Source organism: Tursiops truncatus, chromosome 5 (genome assembly GCF_011762595.2).
Source record: "Tursiops truncatus isolate mTurTru1 chromosome 5, mTurTru1.mat.Y, whole genome shotgun sequence".
Taxonomy (NCBI): Eukaryota; Metazoa; Chordata; class Mammalia; order Artiodactyla; family Delphinidae; genus Tursiops; species Tursiops truncatus.
In genome coordinates, this window is record NC_047038.1 from 19,095,613 (window position 1) to 19,121,578 (window position 25,966).

Sequence of the window (25,966 nt, forward strand, 5' to 3'; positions counted from 1 at the left end):
TCCAAGACACCTTGTTAAATGAAAAGAGCAAGGTGCAGAAAAGTATGAATTGTATGATCCCACTGATGTAAAATACAAAAAAGTATGCATATACTTTTATAAGCATAAACTACCTTTGGAAAGAAAAACAAACTAGTAACAATGGATGCCACAGAGGTAAAATGGGTTCCTAGGGCCCTAGGATAGAAGGAAGACTTGACTGAATACCCTTTTGAATCTTTTGAATTGTGAACCAAGTAATAGGTTTCCTAAACAAAGAAAATAAGCTTAATATTAGAAAAATAAATAATTACTATTTCCTTTTTATCATTTATTAAAGCCAAACCAAACAAAAATGGGAAGGAAATAAAATATTTTGTATATACATGGAACTGAAAAAATACTGTCTATAGGAGAAATTCCTAAAGAAATGGGTATAAAATATATAGAACAACAACAACAAAAAACCACAAGAATAAAAGAAACAGCACTTTCTAAAAGTAAAACTACTTCTCATGCGAGGATCCAAAGCTTGCATATGGGCCATCATTACGAAAAATTAGCAGTAAACAAAGAACAGCCAAGTAATGGTAGTATTTAAATTGTTTCCCAAGGGTAACTGAAGCTTTGAAACTCTTAGGGCTTTATGAAAACTATAGAATTGAGTGCCCAAAATGTCTGTCAATGGGATAATATCTGGAAAACCATTCAAATATAAATACAGCATTCTATAATAGCCCCTACCAAAGAAAGAAATAAATTACTAGTTCACATTATTTGTGTTCTAGTTACTTCCCACTCACTTCACAAATCAAAAGGATCCAAATCATAACCAAATGTATAAAAAAAGCATAAAAGAAAGAACCAAAATGGGCATTTAATATTTTTTATTTCAGGAATAACTAAATATAAGCTTTTAAATTTGATAAGTTCAAAGAAGCATCTTCTTCCAAAAGAAAGAGAAAAATTGAATACTGTACAAACAAAAGTATACATTCAAGACAGAATACATGTAATTGCCTAACATAAATATTGATTCTTATTAGCCTCCTGATAAGATGGCAAAAGTCATATTATACTAAATGTGATGACCAGTTACCATGAAATGAAAACCTCAACAAAACAGTGGATCTGAATTTTACCTTAAGTAAAGCTTCATGCATGTAAATTGTGATTTTACACTGGTAAATAAAATATAGTGAAATGACTTAGTGAAAGAGGCCAAGAGGTACTGTAATCCAACTCACCAACAAGTATATTGCTGATATAAACTGGCTGTATAAACTGACTCAGCAATGCTCCCTGTACACCAAGCACTCCCCATCTCATCAGTTTGTCACTTGAGGCCATGCTGCTTATTCTATTAACAACATCTGCAGGGCAGTAGACAGTCAGATGAATTTTGCCTTCAACAGCCACATGGAGACTCAGCTCTTCATGGGCTTCAAATGCAGATACAGAACATGGATTAAGACGCCTACAGAAAGAAAAGAAAGTTTCTTCCTTTAAAAACCAAAGCCCTGAGCTGATCTCCCTGTGCTATGCGGCCAGCTAGAGGGGTGGGATAGGGAGGGTGGGAGGGAGGGAGAGGCAAGAGGGAAGAGGTATGGGGACATAGGTATATGTATAACTGATTCACTTTGTTATGAAGCAGAAACTAACACATCATTGTAAAGCAATTATACTCCAATAAAGATGTTAAAAAAAAACCAAAACCCAAAGCCGACAAAGTAAAATCTGCATGTACCTAAGAACTGTTCTCAAACATATTTAACTTGCCAATGTGCATTTAATTCCAGTAACAGAAATAGATGCAAACCCAAAGCAAGGTAGGATGGAGTGACTTCGTTCCACAAAATTAAAACCAAACAGAAATTAACCATATTTAGAGCTTCCAGCAAGGATAAATTTCATATTATTGCCATTCTTTATGTCCCTTAAAATCAAATGAAAACCCAATTTTTGTCCCTGCCATAGTTTGTGAGTTATTTCCTTTCTCCATATTAAAAGTTTTAAACACTACAAAATTAGAGAATGAAAAAAAGAAAACTGACAATTTAAATTCAAGATTCACCTCCAACAAAATGTGTTAAAACGGTAAAATCTAAAATTACTTTTCTTGAGGTTTCTCTCAAGAGAAACACTCACCCTTGTTTTCAAAGGTGTTACTGGAAGGCTTTTAAACAAACTATAAACCGCAGTTATCTCTAGATGGTTGGATTGAAGTGAATTTTACTTTCTTTTTTGTGCTTGCCTGTGTTGTTCAAACTTCATGCTAACTGATGCTACCCATTCATCAAGGTAATGAAGTTTTGGCCACAGACTGACCAGAAGAACAGACTGTATTCCTTAACTCCTGTGTTAGTATGTGAAGAGTGTATAAATCCATACTTCCTAAAGTTTATTAAGTATTACAACTAGAAAGGAATAGAAGATTTTCAACAGCATCAAAAAGAGAGCGGTGAAGTACATGGAATACTTAAGTAGTAGTAATGGACCAGACTGAGTGGAGGGAAGGAGAAAGAATTTGTGGTCTTTCAGCCTTCAGGCTCTTGCAGCCTACAAATAACACCTCAAGGCTGGAGGAAGAATATGGATAGATATGAATTTACTTGTTCTTTTGCTGTATGGATTCAGAATGCATGATATGGCCATCCTAGATTCCTTCAAAAACAGCTTCCATAATACTTACAATTGTGACTTAATCTGGGCTGATCCTTTAGGCAACTGGTTCATATAGAGATAAATGTTGATATTCTGCTTGAGAGTGAGTAGATTAGAAGCTGGTTCTGTACAAAATATTGATTTTTCCAACACAGCAGGATTTTTGCTGTAGAAGAGTAGAAGTTGTCTATAAAAGTACCTAAAATTAATGAGATAGAGCTTCATCAAGTAAGAAAATTTAAAAATGAAGTATCTTAAACAAACATTATATTCATGTTATGAACAATGTCCCTATATGTCAAAAGTTTTGATATTGATAGGAACTTGTAAAATAATCTTAGCCTTACTTAATGAAGAATTAAGTCCCTTGATAAGTCTTCAGTTAGAGCCCAGTCTGCCTGGTGACCTGCCTTAAAGCATCATTCCTCGACTACCACTCCACTCTCATTTCACATTAAAGTACTCAACTATCATTTTCTGCAAAAGACCCATTTCTCTACTGATTCCTCCCTTCTTTCTTAGACAGCTCTGCTCCCAGCCTCCTAGGTGAAGTATCAATTTTCTGCTTTACTTCTATTTTGCCTTCCATGCCAAAACAGGCAGACAACAACTGTGGTTCCCACTGCTTAGTGGTTCTGAAGACAAAAACACAAGAGCATAGGAATAACATAACAAAGCCTGTAAGTTAAATTAAGAAGTGAAATAGATTTCCTGAAACTACTAATCAAATCAGAGGACAAATACTATTTTGCTTATTTAAAAAACCATGATTTTAATCCTATCATCAGAAATATATAATAAAATATTAAGCACCAGTATAAATGACAGTGCCAAGCATGACAAGAAATAAACACAAAGAGGTAGTTTTAAAGGGGGTCAAATAATTCACTAAGCACCAAGGGGGATGGGAGGACAATTAGTTGCATTACCTTCATGGACTTCCCAAAATCTTTCCTTTTAAGATTATAGGATTCTTTCCTTATTATTACAGATATATACTTAAGTTTTTCCGATAAAATAATACGTGTAAATTTGTTTTAAAATACTCCAGTAAAGAAACACCACCAACAAAAAGTGAGGGTGCATAAATTAAATAAGATCAACAGAATCCTAATAACTGGATATGCTAATAATTGGATATGACCATTGGGTACTGGTATCAGAATGCTGACAACTGAATGATGGAATTAATTATCTGATTCTCACTTTTGTTTGAAAAATTCGATTAAAAATGTTTTATAAAAAGTAAACTTAGTGACTTAAGAGAACAAAAGCTGGTAACTACTGCAGGAGGTAATGCTCATGTCCCACTTTTCATGTTTTTACAGAAAAGGAATTCCAAAGAGTAACATTCTTGGTTTATTTCTCTACTATCTGCTAATTATGCCTCTTACAAGGAGCAGAGTGACTGATAAGTTTGGAAAAAGAAACTAGGCATCCTCACTTTAGCCCCTTTCTCTCTTTCTCTCTCAGATCTGCCAGCCTAAAAAGTACTTTATCGACACTCTGCTATATCGTAAACTTTGTACAGACCTCATGAGTGGAAACTCATTGATTTCTGCCTTTGGATAAGTATGACTAATTCAGGGGTGAAATACTACCAAGCCTACTTGGTCCAGATGTAAAGCTATACTCTCCAATTACTTTTATCATTAATAAAGACAGTATTTTTATCTTAAAAAAAAAGGTTGTATGACTCTTAAAACTGAGTTCATAAGCTCTTGATAATAGAAGCCACTAAAATTCATAGGCTAGACACTGAAATTACTATACGGTTTCCAAAAGTGACATGAAAATATCAGATGGCTTGGATAAGTAAGAGACTGCCATACCCTTGGCTCAATGATGAGTAAAATTCCATTTGTAAATAAAGACATATATATGTGATTGCTTTAGGCTAAGAGCATTAATATTTGATGGCATTAAATATATCTGTTAAATATTAACAGATATATTTATATATATTTAATATATTTAATTAAATATATTTGTTACCTTACCTAAGGAGAGATCTCCTTGCCGTAACAACAGCATGAGTATCGTGCAACACTCTTCCATTTGGCTTAATGCACTGACTATAATTGTATTCACCTGTGCCTATAGCTACAACTTCGCGCTGTCCAGCTGAAAGAAAAGGTTAACAGTAGCAGGTTATTTTTACCTTCCTCTTCCCTATGTTCAACCTCCACCTCTTTCTTACCATTTTTTTCCCCATTTTTATTCAACAAACTCTTATTTGAGCATCTAGTAAATGCCTGGTGTAAAAAGAGAGTAGGTTAAATGAATTAATTACACCGGTAGTTCAATGAAAAAGTCTACCTTACCATTTTAAAGTTAGTAAAATATATTGACCAAAAAGTTGGAAAAATAATTCCACAATTTCAAATAAGACTTTGAGAGTCTTCTAGGAAGCAAAATTTAAAAAATACTTCAATAATATCACAATTTAAAAGGCAGATGTTTTATATTATACTTTATCTACATTTCTACTACAATCAATAGAATCATTTTTTGCTGTACTCCATTTGAGATTTGAGATTTCTTTGAAACTCTATGCTCAGAAGATAGTTTTTTTCCTTTCACCTCCTACCTATGTGGCCTTTCTATATCCTAGTTGCTAGATCATTGTTCTTTTTTCTGTTCTTTTTTCTCATGAGATAGGTACTCATGCTATAGTTTACCTCTGTGTTGATGATTTCAGAAAATCTCTAGTCTTAGTCTTTCAAAGTTCAGTTCCACATCTGCAACTACCTAAGAAAGGACTTCCATTAATTCCACAAAAATTTTTGCTGTCCTACCAAATACTAGGCAGTGAAATAGATGCTAGGAATCAAACGCTGATTAAGACAGGCCCTCATGAAGCTTCTAATAGGAGAGAAGAAAAAAAGACTAAAACCACAAATTGTAATAAAAGCTTTGAAGGAAACAGATACACGGCTAATTTAAAGAATATTAGCAGGAAAGATTACCTCATGAAGACCAGTTGCAGAATCCCTCCTTATGAAACTGAAATTTAAGTTTCATTATGAGTGAGCAGCAAAAGGAGTGGGGTAAAGGATTCCAGTAAGGTCCAAGAAGCTGAATTAGGGGCTCTGTTACAGTAGTCCAGGTCAGAGATAATGACTTAAGACTCAAATGATGGAGGTTAAATGAAAAAAAAGGAAGATCAGACCTGAGATAGAGTTTGAGGATATAATAAACAGGACTTGAAGATAAATTGTAAGATGTTAGGGGAAGGGATAAATAATGGATGACTTAGATTTTTAGCAGCTGGATGGATGCCATTTACTGAGATAAAGGCAGCTGGAGGAGTAGGATTAGATGAGAAAAGTAAAAATGTTCTATTATCTCTAATGTATTGGGTTGGCCAAAAAGTTCTAGTATGGGTGTGGGGGATGGGGTGATATAAGGGAATTGTATAGTGTCAGTGTAAGTTCTGGAATGGTGATCTATGTTCTGAGTTATAATGGGCAGTAGTGTAGCCAAGAGCTCAGCTTCTTTCTCTGTAACTCAAACTGCAATGTTTCAGGGAGATACTAGAGTTTGATAATGTAGGAAAAAGAGGGAATAACCAAAAGAAGAAATTCACCAAGATGTAAGAGGAAATGGCAGGCAAGCCTACCCTGTCCTCCACTGGGCTCACAGCCACCACACAGGGTCTGGTCTTATAGCCAACTGGGTCAGGGGCCAGGCCTGCCTACCCACATGCCCAGAGTAGTAGGCCCCACCACAACAGAAGGGCACACACATTCTAAATAGAGGGCACCCCTAGAGTATACAGCCCTGGTGACCAGAGAAGAATGTATTGCTGGGCCCCATAGGATGTCTCCTACAAAAGGCTACTTCTCCAAGAGGGGGAAATGTAACCGAACTACCTAACACACAGAAATAAACACACAGAGAATTGGGCAATACAAAGAGACAGAGAATTATGTTCCAAATGAAGGAATAAGACATAACCTCACTAAAAGAACTAAATGAAGTGGAGATAAGCAATCTACCTGATTAAAGAGTTCAAGATAATGATCATAAAGATGGTCACTGAAGACAGGAGAAGAATGGATGAACACAGAGGTAGAAAATATAAAGAACCACCAAACAGAGCTGAGGAATACAATAACTAAAATAAAAAATACACTAAAAAAGTCAACAGTAGATTAGCTAGTACAGAGGAACGAATCAGCGATCTGGAAGACTAAGTGGTGGAAGTCACCTAAGCTAAAGAGAAAAAAAAGAACTTAAAAAATGAGGATAGTTTAAGACACCTCTGAAACAATACCAAGCATACTAACATGTGCATTATAGGGGTCCCAGAAGGAGAAGAGAGACAGAAAGGGGCAGAGAACTTATTTGAAGAAATAGTAGCTAAAAACTTCTCTAACCTGGGGAAGAAAATAGAAATCCAGGTCCAGGAGTCACACAGTCTCAAAAAGGTGAACTGAAAGAGGTTCAAACCAAGACACATTATAATTAATAAGGAAAATATTAAAGATAAAGCAAGAGAATAGCAGAAAGAGAAAGGCAACTAGTTACATACAAGGGAACTCCTATAAGACTTTTAGCTGACTTTTCAGCAGAAACTTTGCAGGCCAGAAGGGAGTGGCACAATATATTCAAAGCAATGAAAGGAAAAGAACCTACATGAAAGGAAAAAACCTACAGTAGAGGATACTCTACCTGACCAGGTTATCATTTAGATTTGAAGGAAAGACAAACATTTTACAGATAAGCAAAAACTAAAAGAGTTCAGCACCAAAAAATCAGCTTTACAAGAAATGTTAAAGGGACTGCTCTAAACAGAAAAGATCACAATTAGAAATATGAAAATTACGAAAGGAAAAATTTCACTGGTAAAGGCAAACATACAGTAAAGTTGATAGATCAGCCACTTATAAAATTAGTAGGAAGGTTAAAAAACAAAAGCAGTAAAATCATCTATAGCCACAACAAGTAGTTAAGGGATACACATGCCAAAAAGATGTAAAATACATTAACCTTTGGGGGGAGTAAAAATACAGGGTGATTAGAATGCATCTGAACTTCAGAGATCATCAACTTAAAATACTCACCCATATATGTACATATATATATATATATATATATACACACACATATATATAAAAAAACCGATAATACAGATACACACACAAAAAAGGGAAAGGAATCCAAACACAACCACTAAAGACAGTCATCAAATCACAAGGGAAGAGAGCAAAAGAAGGGACAAATAAGAACTACAAAAATAATCTGAAAACAAGTTAACAAAATGGTAATAAGTATATGTCTATCAATAATTACTTTAAATGTAAATGAACTAAAAGCTCCAATCAAAAGACATAAAGTGTCTGAATAAGAAAACAAGATCCGGGCTTCCCTGGTGGCGCAGTGGTTGAGAGTCCGCCTGCCGATGCTAGGGGACACGGGTTCATGCCCCAGTCCGGGAAGATCCCACATGCCGCGGAGCGGCTGGGCCTGTGAGCCATGGCCACTAAGCCTGCACGTCCGGAGCCTGTGCTCTGCAATGGGAGAGGCCACAACAGTGAGACGCCCACGTACCGCAAAAAAAAAAAAACCAAAACATAGAAGAAAACAAGATCCACATATATACTACCTACAAGAGACTCACTTCAGATCTAAAGACACACAGATTGAAAGTGAAGGGGACAAAGGTATTCCATGAAAACAGAATGAAAAGAAAGCTGGAGTAGCAATACTTATTATCAGACAAAACAGACTTTAAAACAAAGACAGTAAAAAGACAAAAGAGGACACTACACAATGATAAAGGGATCGATCCTAAAAGTATATATAACATTTGTAAATGTAAAGCACTCAACATAGGAGCACCTAGATATATAAAGCAAATATTAATAAATGTAACAGGAGAAACTGACAATAATACAGTAATAGTAGGGGACTACACCCCACTTACATCAATGGCCAGACCATCCAGACACAAAATCAATTAGAAAACGCCGGTTTTGGATGACACATCAGACCAGATGGAATTAAACATATATGGAACATTTCATCCAAAACAGCAGAATACACATTCTTTTCAAGGGCACGTGGAACATTCTCCAGGACAGGTCATATCCTATGCCATAAAATAAGTCTCAATAAATTTAAGAATACTGAAATCATATAAGGCATCTTTTCCGACCACAACCCTATGAAAGTGGAAATCAATCACAAGAAACAAAAGCACAAAAAAGCACAAACAGGTGGAGTCTAAACAACATGTTACTAAACAATCAATGGATCACTGAAGAAATCAAAAAGGAAATAAAAAAATACCTGGACACAAATGAAATTGCAAGCACAATGACCCCAAACCTATGGGATGTAGCAAAAGCAGATGTAAGAAGGAAATTAAAATAAGTCTACTTCAGGGCTTCCCTGGTGGTGCAGTGGTTGAGAATCTGCCTGCCAATGCAGGGGACACTGGTTTGAGCCCTGGTCTGGGAAGATCCCTCATGCCATACAGCAACTAAGCCTGTGTGCCACAACTACTGAGCCTGAACTCTAGAGCCCGTGAGCCAGAACCACTGAGCCCACATGCCACAACTACTGACGCCCGCACACCTAAAGCCCAGGCTCCGCAACAAGAGAAGCCACTGCAATGAGAAGCCCACACACCACAATGAAGAGTAGCCCCCACTCGACGCAACTAGAGAGGGCTGGCATGCAGCAACAAAGACCCAATGCAGCAATCAATCAATCAATTAATAAATAAAATAAACTATAAAACTTCTAAAAAAATTAGAAAAAAACAAGTCTACTTCAGGAAACAAGAAAAATCTCAAATCAATCATCTAATCTTACACCTCAAAGAACAAGAAAAATAGATATAGCCAAAACCTAAAGTTAGAAGAAAAGAAATCAGAAAGATCAGAGCAGAAATAAATGAAATAGAGAATAAAAAAAAACAATAGAAAAGATCAATGAAACTAAGTTTGTTCTCCGAAAAGAAACAAAATTGATAAACCTTTAGCCAGATACATCAAGAAAAAGAGAGAAGGCCCACGTAAATAAAATTGGAAATGAAAAAAGGGAAGTTACAACTGACACCACAGAAATACCAAGAATCATAAGAGATTACTCTGAACAATTATATGCCAATAAAATTAACAACCTATAAGAAACAGATAAATTCCTAGAAACATACAATCTCCCAAGACTGAACCAGGAAGAAACAGAAAATATGAACAGACCAATTACTAGTAATGAAATTGAATCAGTAATTAAAAAACTCCCAACATACAAAAGTCCAGGACCAGATGGCTTCACAGGTGACTTCCACCAAACATTTAGAGAAGAGTTAATACCTATTCTTCTCAAACTATTCCAAAAATTGAAGAGGAGGGGTCACTTCCAAACTCATTCTATAAGGCCAGCGTTACCCTGACACCAAAACCAGACAAAGATACCACAAAAAAAGAAAATTACAGACAAATATGCCTAAACACAGATGCAAAAAAATCTTCAGCAAAATATTAGCAAACCAAATTCAACAATACATTAAAAGAAGGATCATACACCATAATCAAGTGGGATTTATTCCGGGGATGCTAGGATGGTTTAATATCCACAAATCAATCAATGTGACACACCACATTAACAAACTGAAAATTAAAAAGCATATGATCTCAATAGATGCAGAAAAAGTTTTCAGCAAAATTCAACATCCATTTATGATTTAAAAAAAACTCTCAACAAAGTGGGTAGCAACAGAACATACCTCAACATAACAAAGGCCGTAAGTGACAAACCCACAGCCAACATCATACTCAATGGTGAAAAGCTGAAAGCATTTCTTCTTATATCAGAGGAATAAGATAAGGATACCCACCCTCCCTACTTTTATTCAACATAGTATTGGAAGCCCTAGCCACAGTAATCAGACAAGAAAAAGAAATAAAAGGAAAACAAATTGGATCAGAAGAAGTAAAACTGTCACTGTTTGCAGATGACATGCTATATACAGAAATCCTTAAAGACTCCACCAAAAAACTATTACAACTAATAAATGAATTCAGTAAAGTTGCATGATACAAAATTAATGTATAGAAATCTGTTGCATTTCTATACACTAATAATGAACTATCAAAAACACAAATTAAAAAAGCAATCCCATTTAAAATTGCATCAGAAAGAATAAAATACATAGGAATAAATCTAACCAAGGAGGTAAAAGACATACTTAGAAAACTGTAAGACATTAATGAAGGAACTGAAGTTGACAACAAATAAATGGAAAGATATACCATGCTCAAGGACTGGAAGAAGTAATATTCTTAAAATGACCATACTACCCAAGGCAATCCACAGACCCAATGCAATCCTTATCAAAGTATCAACAACATTTTTCACAGAACTGGAACAAATAATTGTACAATTTGTATGGAAACACAAAAACACCCAAATAGCCAAAGTGATCTTGAGACAGAATGATAAAGCATGGAGGTATCATGCTCCATGATTTCAAACTAAAGTTGACCCTTGAAAAATCATATATATCTTCTCCCCACCTAGGTCACAAAAAATCCTTAAGAATAAGAACCAAATATCAAATTGTTTTTGTATCATCTATAATATTCAGAGATGAATATAAAATTCAAATCTGTTTAATTAATGATCAATCTAGAACATTACAGGATAAATAAAAGATAAAATGTAATTGGAATCACATCAAAATATTCACAGGAAAAAACACAGATTCATGATTTTTCACTTTAATCTTTTATTATTTGAAAGTGAAGAAAATGTTAATTTTTATAGAGTCTCTCTCAATATTTGTTATAATGGGGTTAGATTTCAAGATGGTAGTGACTCCAACACAGTTACTGATTAAAATATTAGGTTATTTTACCATTCTGCAGTTCTCTATTGGTTCCTATTCAGTATACTTTATCTCTACCTTTGAGAATCTTGGTGTTTAATGACCCACACCTACTAGAAAGGGCCACTTCAAATCAATGCAGCACCACTGTCAACAGGGGCAAAGATAGTTAAAATATTACCATAGCGTAGTTCAGATCATTAAGTTACTTAATAGCTTTTGTACAAATGAACACATCCCAAGTACTTGCACTTACCTCTTTCAATTATAAAAGCAGCTAATGAGTTGCTACATTTCAGATACTCTGAATGATTAGAAACTAGTTGATAAAATGTTCCTTTAACGATCTGTGAAATCTTCGCAAACTGAATATGTCTCCCTTCTAGAAAAAAAAATCAAATGCAATATGAATTTGAAGAACACTGTGCTTTCTCCCAGAGGTCTCTATTATTCCTCTTATAACCTTTCAATTGAATGAGTTAATTTATAGAGATATGTAAGCAAATTTATAATTTATGTCATGATTGATTTTAAAGTATTCCATTCTAAAAGAACACAAGCTATTGAGCTTTTTGGATTCTTGTAAAAAGATGTATAAGTATTACATATTAGAGGATTACTAATTTATAATTGATAAAACATTCAAAAATCATACAGGACACAAGACAATACTCTGTTGTATGGGATTGTCCCACATTGCCTGACAAGCAACATCTCAGTGAATGCCAGCAGTCTTCCCCAATCACTGTGACAATCAAAATATACTCCTAAGTATTTGTCCCACTGACAACCACTGCAAAGCACTAAACACTTAGACTCTTGATATAGTTCCACGTTCGCACTAAAAAAAAAAGTCCCAAACTTTGAAAGGAGATAGTCTGAAGTAATCAGGATTACCATAGAAGAGTTATAACCAAGAACAGACATCAAAAGTCACCCATGGACCTTTTTAAAAAAATGAAAGACTTGAGGTTCTGAGATAGGGCCCTGGCCATCTGTTGCTTTGTGTATGTATGCTTGTATATCCCCAGGGAAGAATCATTATTCTAGAGAATGAGAGGTTGCAGAATCACTTAATATAGTATTTCTCAAAGTTTAGTTGTTTACTAAACACTGATAGTTCTTGTTAGTTGCATGATAGTTGCTAAGTAGTCTTATCAAGTGGTTCGCAGTCCACTATATCCTCAGAGGAAAAAAGTAAATGAAACAATTTTGCTCTCATACCTTGCATATATATGAACTGTATAACTATATTTTTCACAGAAATTCTTTTTACCTGCTTAATAATTAAAAAGGCACATAAATGATAAAAATTTAATGTTAGTAGTCTCAGCTAAGACAACTCATTTCAGTAAGGCCATTTACAAGTTTTTACTTATATTTGTTAAACTTGAATTTTTCTTTGTTAATATTGTTAATGCTCTCTTAGCAAAAACATGTAAAGTCACATCAAAAAGAGTTAAAGAACATCATAAACACAATCAGAAGAATGAACTACTTGCTATATTCTTTTATCTAACCAAACAGCATACAATGAGAAGGTGCAAATTATTATAATTGCATGCTAGCATATATTTCATTTAAATTAGTAAAACCATCATGTGGTGTAAAAATTAGCTTTTCGTGTTTATGCAGTGAAACTATGACTGAGAAGTACTCAACAACTTGGCTCAGCTTATTACCAAAAGCTTATGATACAGGAGAAGCATATTCATTTGATGATAGTATAAAGTTAAACGTTTTTTTTCCCACTGAAACAGCAATATAAGAGATGTACATTCATAAGTCTCCCTCTCCAAATGCAACCACTATTACCAGTATGGATATTTTGATAAACAAAATATACATCTAAATATACACTAATTAAAAAATAAAAACTGGGGCATGCTAAAATCCACTTTGCATTTACAGTAAGTTCTCTACATACGAACCTTCAAGTTGTGAACTTTCAAAGATGCAAAGGTACGTTCATATGTCCAATCATGTAAGTTAGTTCATGTGTCTGTCATTACACTGTCACGTGTGTGCATCCTCTACAAGTGGTTGTGCTTTTGTGTACTTTACTGTACAGTACTGTATACAGTAGTACAGTACATTTATTTCAAGCCTAGGATGTCTGGAAGCAAGTGTAAAAGCAGCGGTGATGTAGCTGATACTACTGTACTTTTCAAGGTACTGTATTGTAAGATTAAAAGTGTTGGGGCTTCCCTGGTGGCACTCTGGTTGAGAGTCCGCCTGCCGATGCTGGGGACGTGGGTTCGTGCCCCGGTCCGGGAGGATCCCACATGCCGCGGAGCGGCTGGGCCCATGAGCCATGGCTGCTAAGCCTGAGCGTCCAGAGCCTGTGCTCCATAACGGGAGAGGCCACAACAGTGAGAAGCCTGCGTACCGAGAAAAAAAAAAAAAAAAAAAAAATTATTTTTTGTGTTTGTTTTTTATGTATTATTTGTGTGAAAAGTATTATAAACCTATTACAGTACAGTACTATATAGCCGATTGTGTTATTTGGGTACCTAGGCTAACTTTGTTGGACTTATGAACAAACTGGACTTACAAACACGCTCTCAGAATGGAACTCGTTTGTATGTAAGGGACTTACTGTACTTGGTCTTGGGCATCATTCAGAGGTAGTGCTACCCTCCTTCTTCTTAATGGTTCCATACAATGAATGCACTGTAATTTATTTAATCATGTCCTATACAGTTAGCAATTATTTTGTGCAATGATATAGAATAGAAAAATACACTGCAATCAGTACTGACAGATCAAGAATTATGTGTGTGGCATGAGAATATTTTGCTGCATATTAAAAACGTTGCACCTGAATATCATAAAGGATGTTTGGAAGTTAACAACGTACTGATATAGCTCTTGATCTTAACTGGTGTTGAAGGAAATAACAAATGTTGTAAATATAATCAAATCTTAGTTACTAAATGTATCTCTTACTAGCATGCATATGAAGGAATAAGGAGCAAGTGCAATACTATTTTTCCTATACATGTGCGCTGGTTGCTGAGGAAATAAAATGTTCTCACAAACTATTGGAAGTGAAGGATGACACAAAAACATGACATACATGATGCTAATTAACACCGGTTCTTTGATTTCCAGTTGCTAATTTCAAGTGATCTTTAGTATCATAAGTAACCTGAACCTATCTTCAGAGCCAAAATATCACTATATTAAATGAAGATACACTCCAGTAAAAATATGGCGAAGTAGACAGGCTGTGAAATGGTGATACCCTCCATAACTAGCCCAGCAGGACCTGTTCAGGAGATTTTTATGTATCTCAAATCTTTTTTTCCTCAAAAGTGATAACATTCAACACCCGTGTTTACCTATAAGCCTGATAATGATGTCTGTTCTCCATTTCCCAACTAAAAGAAAACTATCAAGTTTTAACTTTTTAACTCCTTACCTGAGCCTACCAAACCTGACTCTACTCATGTATTTCTTTAAACATACCGTTAACCACATACTCTTTCTTCCCCATAGATTGATGTGTTTTCTCAGGGTAACAGTAGTTTATATTATTTGCCAACCCGGGATTCTTTTTAACTATTCATTAAAAATGTCCACAGAGGCTGAAAAGAAAGACTAGAGTCCCTTCTCATATTAAGAAATCATTGCTGTTGGACTGACCACTCACTGTCCTTCTGTTCATCAACTCCTATGACCATTAGGGTAAATGACTATCTCTGACTGACTATATTTAACTATTGGTAGACTTTGCCTTTTGAATGTGCCTATTTTCCCTGGTCTGGTCGTTTTACTCCAAACAAGCACACAAATGCAGCTTTTTTTCTGTCTCAGAAAGACAATGGAAAACCAAACCTGAAAAGGCATAAATTCTAATCCTCAGACCTGGAAAAGACAAAGAAAGAAACGCTGTTCTTCACTTTAGTTGCACAAACACTCTAAAGTCTGAAGTGTTACTATTATGTAGGCAATGTAGAAATTAAGGATAATTTCCTGCCTTTCAGGGGATTCACAATCTAATGGGAAAAGTATACAATAATCTACATAATGTTGAATATAATAAAATGTTAAAATAATGGTAGTTACTATTTAGTGAGCACCTACTGTGTGCCAGGCACTGATCAAGTTTTTTTTTTAATGCATAAATTAATTTAATCCTCACAATAACCCTATGAGGTAATTATTGTTGTAGCTATTTTATAGACAGAGAAATTAAGGTGTACAGAGAAGTAACTGGTCCTAGGTCACATAACTAGTAATTTCAATTGCATTTATAGTTTTCTTTGGGCTTGAGTGACAAATAACTAACATTAAAAGAAAGTGAATAGATTACTTGAAATGAATACCCCAACCATCAAGCACCAGAAAGCCACTGGATTTCATTAATGACCGGCCCACCGAAGCAAAGAGTTCTCAAAAAAGCAGTTATATGATATTGATAAGCCGTCTCTTTATAGGAAAGAAACCACTTCTCCAATAGTTCCTCTCCAATTTTATTATCTCTCTAATTTTTAGCAGAGTATGGAAGGAAATACTCATCTTTGTTGAAGTGTGACAGGTTTGAATAATAAAATACTAATGTACATTTTCATACCTATGCATATTTTAATTATATGCTGTTATAATTTTTAATTGGGTTAATCTTCTTTAAAAATTATCATAGGGGCTTCCCTGATGGCACAGTGGTTGAGAATCTGCCTGCTAATGCAGGGGACATGGGTTCGAGCCCTGGTCTGGGAGGATCCCACATGCCGCGGAGCAACTAGGCCTGTGAGCCACAACTACTGAGCCTGCACATCTGGAGCCTGTGCTCCGCAACAAGAGAGGCCGCAACAGTGAGAGGCCCACGCGCCACGATGAAGAGTGGCCCCTGCTTGCCACAACTAGAGAAAGCCCTCGCACAGAAACGAAGACCCAACACAGCAAAAATAAATTAATTAATAAATTCCTACCCTCAAATATCTTCTTAAAAAAAAAAAATTATCATAAAGGACTTTCCTTCCATAATGTACTTTTGAAACATATACTGGTTCAGGTGAAACAATAGGTTCTGCAGGGATAGGAGGGGGACCTGTAAATAAAACAAAAACATAAGGAAAAATGAAACATCAAATGTTCCAAAGAGCAGGTATCATACTACTCTGTAATAAAACAGCAATCCAAGAATGATTATCTTTTCTGTATACTTCTGCCAACTCTAGGCCATCTACTATCCATTAGCTGAGCCTTGCTAAATGTCTTTCCTATATTGAAATCAATTCTACAAACACCAAATACCTTTCTGGGTGCCCTATTCTTATGCTACTATATAGCTTGCTTTGTAATAGATTCAACATTCTGAAAACCGGTAAAAATGAAACCCTGTTCTAAATGCTTATGAACAATTTTATATTTACAATAATACTAGGTAAAACATTTAAACTTAATATTCTACCAAAAAGTTAGTAAGTAAAAAATTACCATTTTAATACTATTTTATCAGAGTAGTTTGTAGGGGAATACTTCATTCAAAGTTTTCTAAGCTTTTAGTCCCATTCTTTGCAATAGCTTTCCAATTTGGTTCCCAAGTTGGGAAATCCAGGAAGAACAAGAAAAGAACATGACACTAAACTAAAGGAATAAAAGATCAGGAAAGCTTAAATGAGAAGGGTCCAGGAGCAAAGGTTCAACTAAAGTACTCAATATCTCTCAAGAAATCATTCATAAAGACAAAGAAAGAAAATAGAACTGCTACTCTGGACCTCATTTTGAGTAAAAATGAGAAACTGGTTGTAACATAGAAATTAGCAAAGAAAGACTGACAATGTCATCTTGGGGTTCACATTAATTAAGTAAATGTTGACTATAGTTAGATATATACACTCTGGACTTTAAATAAGCAGAACTTTAAAAACTCAGAGAAAGATGGATTTTTTCCATCTACTCAGTGAGGATCAAGTGAAATGAAAACTAAAGATATTAAATCCTGTTTATCAAGCACAAATGTTTTCAATAAATAAGAGAATGTGACTGTACAAGTTGGTCTGCATTTTGAAACACCATATACAGAGTAATCTTGAAAAAGATGAACAAAGTTGGAAGACTCACACTTCCTGAATTCAAAACTTAATTTACAAAAGTTACATTAATCAAAACAGTGTGGCAATGGCATAAAGACACTTATAGACCTATGAAATAGAATAGAAAGTGCAGAAATAAATCCTTACAAAGGTGGTCAAATGATTCTCAACAAAGGTGTCAATACCATTCAATAGGGGAAAGGACAGTCTTTTCTACAGATTATGCTGGAAAAACATGATATCCACATGCAAAAGAATGAAGTTGGACCCTCAGATAACCCTATATACAAAAATTAACACAATATGGATCAAAGACCCAAACCTAAGAGCTAAAACTATAAAACCTTTAGAAGAAAACATGGGCAGAAAGCTTCATGACATTGGACTTGGCAATGATTTCTTGAATCTGATGAAAGGCACAGGAAACAAAAAAAATAGGCAAACTGGACTTTTTCAAAATTGAAAACTTCTGTGACTCAAAGGCCACTATTAACAGAGTAAAAATGCAAATCACAAAAGAGGGGCAAATATTTGCAAATCACATATCTGATAAAGGATTGTTATCTGGAATATACAGAGGACTCCTAAAACTCAAAAGAAAACCAAACAACCCAATTCAAAAATGGGCAAAGGACATGAGTATGACATTTCTCTAAAGAAGATATACAAGTGGGCAATAAGCACATGAAAAAAATGCTCAACATCACTGATAATTAGGGAAAGCAAATCAAAATCACAATGAGACATGATATCACAACCATTAGGATGGCTACTATCAAAAAAATGAAGAATAGCAAGTGTTGACAAGGATGTCGAAAAATTGGAACCCTTGTGCACTGTGGGTGGAATGTAAAAGGGTGCAGCCATTATGGTAAACAATACAGCAGTTCTTCAAAAAAATTAAATACAAAATTACCATATGATCCAGCAATTCCACTGCTGGGTATAAAACCTGAACAATTGAAAGCAGGGTGTCAAAGAGATATTTGTACACCCATGTTCATAGCAGCATTATTTACAATAGTCAAAAGGAGAAGCAACCCAAATGCCCATCAACAGAAGAATGGATAAACAATATGTGGTATACACATATAATAGAATTATTATTCAGCCTTAAAAAGGAAGGAAATTCTGACACGTGCCACAACATGGATAAACTGGCTAAGTGAAATAATCCAGTCACAAAAGAGACACATACTGTATGATTCTACTTAAATGAGGTACCTAGAGAAGTCAAATTAATATAGACAGAAAGTAGAATGGTAACTGCCATGGGCTTGGTGGAGGGGGGAATGCGAGTAACTGTTTAATGAGTATAGAATTTCAGTTTTGCAAGATGAACAGTTATGGATATTGGATGCACAAAAAAGTGAATGTACTTAACACTACTGAACTGTACATTTAAAATGGTTAACTTGGTCATTTTTATGTTTTAAATACATGCATTACAAAAAGTTTACGTTACTTTTACATTATTAAATGATTTTTTAAGGGGTATTGAACTAAAATAAACACAGAGCCAGATTCTTAAATCACTGTGTCAAAAAGTGTTAGATTTTCAAAACCTAGCATAATATCATTAAGCATACTGCTCTTGAAAAGAGTCAGAGCAAAAAAGTATTTATATGGTTAACAAAAAACTAAGAATATACTTTTAAAAACACCATGTACAATATATGAAAGAAGATATACATGAAAGATAATTCTGATGAGTTCAGAATTTTGAAAAAATTAGTTTCTAAAATTTTACATTATAAATAGGGAGGAGACTAGAAAAACAAATATAACATTAACAGCAAAGAAAAGAAATAAATACTCAATACTTATCTTCCATATCTCTTCACAAGAAAAATAAATAGTTAAGCTCAGTTGTCTAGGACAAACATTTTAAAGAAGAAAATGTAGTTCATTATAAGGGAAAAGATGACCTAATTGAATTATTTCCAGGCTCTATGCCAAGAGAAAACCTTTTATTAAAGAACTCTTAGTCATCATTAAGGAACTATTGGCACTTTTTGAGAAAACAATGGTGAATATAAAAGTGGCATCAGTGCAGATGGGAAAATGCTACTTTAATTTTCACAAAAAAGGGAAAAGATAAATGTTTAGAAACTAAAAATTGTGGCCCACAGGGCAAAAGATTTGCTAGCCCTAGATAAACATTTTGAAAACCCTCAGGGGAAATGAATTTTTCATGAGAAGCCAATCATAAATATCATTTTCTGATAATTAGATACGTGGGAAATTCTGTAGATATATTTTAGCTTGATTTCAACAAAGTATTTTAGTTCCTTGAGGGTACAGAATGGGTCTTACTTGATTCTAGACTCCTAGTATTTACCACAGTCCCTGGAAGTTATCACAGTCCTAGTATTTACCATAGTACATCCTCAAAACATAGATTTATTGATTTGAATGCATGTGACGGTTGCAAAGAAACGGGGAAAATATTGCTGGGGACATACCTAGGTGGGTTGATAGCTTATAAAATAATCACATATAAAGCATTTCCATTGATAAACTGCCAGCATGGATAAGACACCAAAATTATCATACCCAGCCCTAAAAAATTAATTAATAAATCTAAAAAATAGTGAACAGAAATATGAAAATTAACAAAATACTTTCCTAAGTACTTATTTAATCCAAACTATCAGTATTTTGAAAACAATGAGAAAGACTACACATCAAAACAATAATGGTTTTAATTAAACAACAGAAAAATATATAGAATAAGAACTGAACTTAGAGAAAGAACAAAATGACCTTAAGGAAAGTATTACAAAAGAAATATTAAAATTAATAGGTTATAAACAAACAAAAAAAGCCCAGTCACAAGGTGATTTGAATTTAACTAGAATTTATTGTCACTGTTTAAATCAAATTTAAATGTTTTTATTTACTAAAGTTGCCTCATTTACAGCTAAACCAAAATGTAATCTAACATGAATGAAATACTGACAAAAACTGGTTACTATGCTAACATATATATTCCTCAAATTGACTAATGTTTAATAAGAACTACTGTCATTTGATTATGTTACTGTTCACCAGGCACTGGTTATAAGCTTTGCATCCATTACTTACTGAATCCTAATGACAGCCATAGTAGGTATCTATCCTTGTCTCCATTTTTCAAATGATGAAACTTAGGTTTAGGAAGCAAACAACTTGTCTTGTCCAGGGTCAATACTCAATCCTGAGCAATCTAATTCTGGACTTTACACTCTCAACCTATTTGCTATGCTACCTTAGGCCCTTATTTTCTCAAGTAACCCTACCATTACCGAATTTAACATAGGCAAACTTCACAAAAATTGCATTAATAACCTCTACATATTAAGTGCACAGTGTTAAGTTCATAATAAGAATCCAATAAATTACAGAGAAAGCTAAGTTTCAGGACTCAAACCCATCTACAATCTGACAAGTTATCAGACAGTTCAGCAACATGTTTACATCTTTGGTGTTGAAATATACAAGAGCATTTTAACTACTATTAAATAAGTCAGCAATCAGCAACAGAAGGAAAGTATTCAAATCCTGCTACTTCTATCTTGTAGTTGCCAAGTAACTCTTCATTAACATAAATCTTTCAGGTGACACTTTCTGGAAAATGATACACTTTATAAACACTACTTTATAATCAAGAATATTTACCTGATGTTTCTGAAATTCTTGGTTCAGTTTCATCCAATTGTAGAAGCTCATCAAGAGCTAATTTTGCTGCATTGGATCTAGACTCCTTTTTATTTTGTCCCAGTCCAGTCTTGTATTGAATACCATCCACCACAGCACAAAAAGCAAAATATGGTCCCATAACATTACCTTGAAAAATAACTCAGAATGAATGCTGTAATACTTCACAGTATGATCTTGCAAAAGATGTCTGTTACATAGAAAAACATCCCAGTACAACTGTAGAAAACTATCTCAGCCTACCAGTTATTCTGCAGAGCCAATACAGGTTAAAAGTAAAGCGGAGTGGGCCCCTGAACTAGTTCTGAGGAATCCTTCAAGCAGCCAGTTTGGCTCCAGATTCAGCATGAACAATAGGGCCAGCTTAGAGTACATGTCACACACAGAGTGACAGTGCCTTGTATAATTCCTGGCAATGGTAAGCATCCCAGTATCTATCTAATGACCAATGAGAGGGAAGATGTGGAGCCTCTGGCAACATGTCTCTTCTTTCGAACTTCAATACCAATGAAGTTGAACAACTCCTACACTCCGAGTGCCCTGATACTCTTATAAGCTCCGGAACAGAAGGAATCCCTTTGAAGAAATCTTATGTTTCTATCAGGGAGTCACAATAAGCAATCCAACCCATCACAGCCTTACGGTGTGTGTGGGGGATTTACAAGGAAAACCAAACCGTAAATAATAATAAGAAAAGATATGCTAAAGAACTGAACTGTCCAGTCACCCAAAATTCCCGGAAAAATTACCTTTACACAGTTACATTTACCTAGTTTTCATATTTGCCTGATGAAAAATGAAATGGAACCATCTTCTAAATTTAGAAGCCAAAGATTTTTCTGGTTCAAGTTTTACTTGGTATTCAGACTATAGGAGGCCTTTAAGAAACTTAAGTCTCCACTCTGGTTACAAATGACTACATACAGTGTCACTCCACATAAGCCTCATTATTATTGTATTATCTTGTCTTCTTACATATTCCATTAAACTTCTGGGTTTTTCTTTAAGATGTACATCAAGAATTTAGAAGCAACTCCAGACTGCATCAGGGTAAACTGTTTTCCTCCTAACATCTATGACCTCAGTTTCCCAAATTCCTTCCTTCATGATCACCTGGGTTCCAATCCAAATTTAGTAAACCTGAGCCTATTTTATATTTTTAACAAGTGGCCCAGATGATTCTTATTTGTGAGATATTATGTGTCAAATTTGTTAATAAGTACTCTGTGTCAGAGTGCTGAGGCTTTAAGCTTCATCCTGTTTCTACCCCAGGTTCTCAAACTTGATCATCATCTAAATCCATACTAAAGAGCTTGTTAAAAAATATTGACACTCTGGTTTTTCTACCAAATCTACTGAATTAGATTATTCAGCAAGTACTATGCACATAAAATGAACACCATTAACAATCGCTGGATTGTGTTTTTGAGTTTTTACTTTGTTCAACGAAGAGTTGCCCTGGTAAGTTTTCTTCATACTGTGACCAATAGTTTACATTTTCCAAGGGCAGTCTGAGAAGAATGGCAGAAAGCTAATTACACAGAAATTCAGTCCATAGTATTGATCATATGAAGTTATCCAACCTACAGTGATAGAACCTAGGAAAACTTCACTTCATTATTAAGACCCTATTTTTGTCACCTGTTAATTTTCCTAATCACTAGTCATAAGGTTAAGAAATCAGAAACTTCTTTCCATCTTTTACTAATCTGTACTCCTGTAGCCTTCCACAGGCCCAATGTGCTAACAGATTCTTCTGGCAGGGGACAGTTTAAGAGAGAATGGAGAAATTTAGTCAAAGACAAGTCTGCAGACAGAGAATCAATCAGGTAACTGCTATTTTCCCTTATATTTTATAAAAATTAGGTTCTGAAATATAAATTTCAGAAGCCAAATTTGACTATAATTTTCATTAGGCATCATCATCACAGAATACCCATAAAATCATCAGAGTCCAAATATTCAACATCCCTACAGAAGTATATTTATGCTATAAGAAGTACTTACAATTGAAAATAATCTACAAGGCTGATGAGATTTAAACTAGCCATACACAAAAAATTAAAATTTAGTATTTTAGAACTTTTGTATGAGTAAATTTAGAGGCTCAAAAGGCTAAAGAAGTATGAACATAAAAATTTCTGAAGTACCCTTGTGAAGACATACTAGCAATTATCTAACCCCGACATTAGGCAAATAAATAAGATAATCAAATTTTGTACCACTTATATACTGTTTTCAATAGGAAAATATTTTCTAGTACTGGAACAACCAGATACAACTTCACACTTGCCTGTTGTTACTGTTTCCTTAAGGTCAAACTGAACCCGCTGCATTTGCGCAAACTGGTGCAAGGCTGATACCGGATTTATCTCTCCATGCTTGTATTTCATTATAAATTCCTTAGGTATTTTTTTTGGAGGAAGGAGAGGATTTGAAATAGGTGAAAGACCTTTGGAGAGCAATGGTTCTGGAAAATTACCTAAAAATAAATGTTTACGCTTGTCAACTTGGTTAAATTAAAAAGAATAATAAGACAAGCAAAAGCACCAAACCCTTTCCTAAAATGGAAGGTGTTCCAGACACATTTAGTCACATGTGTTTTTCATTAACAATGAGTTTCTACTACTAAAGAAGTGTAACCTGTTACTGTATATATCTTTTAGAGTACTATTTTGCAAAGTATTGTCATATAATTAAGTGATATCAAAGAATCCTAGAATTTCAGCGATGTCAAGGTCTTCAGAGGCTCCCTAAGCCAGTTTTATCCATGATGTCATTAAGGCCTAAAATGTATTAAGACAGATTTGGGACTAGAACCTAGTTTCTGCTTCCCATTCACTATTTCATATTACCTTTCACGTTGAATTCAATCAAATTTTTAGTGTGTCTGTCCCTGCTTTACACTTAACACTCTACTGAGTGAAATGTGGAATAGAAACCAGTATAAATCCAGTCCTCTCTCCTGAAGGGGATGACACAGCCTCACCTCAAAAAGGCAAGACACACTGGAAGTGGTTGTACACCCAAGTGGTAAAGAACAATTAAGTCAGTAGCCAAGGGAAGGACTTCTACTGTGCTGGGAGTCAAATCCAAGTCTCAGTCGGGACATGGCCACAGGTAAATGGATATATATCCAGGAAACATTTAAACCGGGGGCTCAACAAAACTAACTGGCCATCTCAGAATCTTAAAGAACGTTGGCGTTAGTACAAATGTAAAAGAGTTTGTACCCGTCACTTGAGTAACCCTGGATGTCATGTTCGACAGGCTGTAACTTTCCGAGGAACATCCTGTGGGTGTGGTTACCGTCTGGGCTGATGGCTGAACTGCCAAGTTCTTTTTCAGCATCTGGGCAAAGCTAGGGACCCGAGAACCCTGAAACCAGTCATCGTGGCCAGACATTTTCTCACCTACAAATTGTAAGAAAGTTGGCAGAAGACAAGAAAAAAAAAAAAAAAGTATTACGTAAACTAAAAATACTCTGAAATAAAAACCAACCACATTCCCATAAGCGGCCTTTACACACACATGACAAGCGCTAAACCTCTGATGTCACGGCTGCTCTGTGCCTACAGTTTTACGGGTGACAAAACTCTCTCTCCTAAATCCCTCCCCCAAAGCACTACTACAAAGAGGAAAGAAGGGACGAGGTGGTCCGTGGTGAAAAGCCCTTCCTCGGGTGTCAGGAAAAACAACAACAACAAAAAGAATACATTTGAGACCCGCATCGGCCCGCCCGTTGGCGGCCTCCCGAGTCCCAGCCCAACATCCACTCACCAAAATTGTCCTTCTTGCCCTGCTGGCCAGACCCTGCCGGCGGGCAGCTCTGACGGAGCCGCAGGCCGGGTGCTCGCCGGCCGGCTGCCGCCGACGCCGTGGCTTCTTCCTCCCTGCCTCAACCTCTCACTTCAAACCGCTTGGCCTGACAACCACACGGCCAGGGCTACGTCTTTCTAATGGCTGCCTCACGGCGTCCCTGCAGGCCAGGGACTGACGCCCCCGCGCTCTGCCTCAACCAGTCACCAACCGCCTCCTAGGCTCAAGCTACCGCCCCCCGCGCCTGCGCCTACGCGTGCCCGCCGCGCTCCACGGCTTGCGTCGCCAAGCGTCGGGATGCCGCAGAACGTCGCGCACGTTTAAAGCCGCAGGTTGTGTTCCCAGCTTTCCGAGGGTGGGTATCCAGGCCTCTTGGCCGCCTTGACTGCTGGAGCACGCCGGTAACGTTGAGCAGTTCGGCCCCTTCGCTCTCCTGCTCGACACCCTCTACGCACACCTGTCCCCTACCCACTCGATCCTGACAGAGCACTGGAATGGGGTCTCCTTATCTAGGGTCCTTGGAGGCAGCCCTGTGTGTGTGTGTGTGTGGGTAGTTTCAAGGAAAGCCTTCGCTTTGTCCCCAGTTATACTCTGAGAAGGTCCCTGTGGACAGGGTTTGGCCTCACGGTGTCTTTATTGTTTACAGGAAAAAAAACACCCTGGATTCTTGCAGAAGCTTCACATGGGGCCAAGCCAGGAACAGTCCTGAAAACAGGTATGGCAAACCCAGTGTGCCTGTCCTCAGTTCTTGGCTCTTGTGAAAATTGAAGGAGGCTCTGATAGAGGTGTTGCTGAGAGACCGCTGAAAATATTTTAACTAGTATTTTACTAAACAAGATTTGGCATGTAACTCATGGAATTGAGTGAGATTGTTATAAAAAAATTTAAATGACCCTCTACTTCTTTACATGGGAAAGGC

At 35.9% G+C, this 25,966-nt stretch overlaps 1 protein-coding gene and 1 long non-coding RNA gene across 2 annotated transcripts in view; one reads left to right on the forward strand and one right to left on the reverse strand.

The window, feature by feature from the left end:
- The window catches only part of ADAD1 (adenosine deaminase domain containing 1), a 46,926-nt gene extending 22,108 nt beyond the window's left edge, over nucleotides 1-24,818 (reverse strand). Inside the window, exons 1-8 of the mRNA XM_019928078.3 lie at nucleotides 24,462-24,818; nucleotides 23,522-23,710; nucleotides 21,190-21,357; nucleotides 16,474-16,541; nucleotides 11,742-11,868; nucleotides 4,644-4,767; nucleotides 2,672-2,842; nucleotides 1,227-1,456 (exon numbers count right to left, since the gene is read on the reverse strand). Of these exons, the coding sequence (XP_019783637.1) occupies nucleotides 1,227-1,456; nucleotides 2,672-2,842; nucleotides 4,644-4,767; nucleotides 11,742-11,868; nucleotides 16,474-16,541; nucleotides 21,190-21,357; nucleotides 23,522-23,710; nucleotides 24,462-24,633 (1,249 nt within the window). The 5' untranslated portion in view covers nucleotides 24,634-24,818. The remainder of the gene's footprint in view (nucleotides 1-1,226; nucleotides 1,457-2,671; nucleotides 2,843-4,643; nucleotides 4,768-11,741; nucleotides 11,869-16,473; nucleotides 16,542-21,189; nucleotides 21,358-23,521; nucleotides 23,711-24,461) is intronic.
- The window catches only part of LOC141278673 (uncharacterized), a 37,388-nt gene extending 11,623 nt beyond the window's left edge, over nucleotides 1-25,765 (forward strand). The window contains exons 3-4 of the long non-coding RNA XR_012331710.1: nucleotides 22,952-23,057; nucleotides 25,694-25,765. This is a non-coding gene — a long non-coding RNA (uncharacterized lncRNA). The remainder of the gene's footprint in view (nucleotides 1-22,951; nucleotides 23,058-25,693) is intronic.
- Nucleotides 25,766-25,966: the final 201 nt, after the last annotated feature.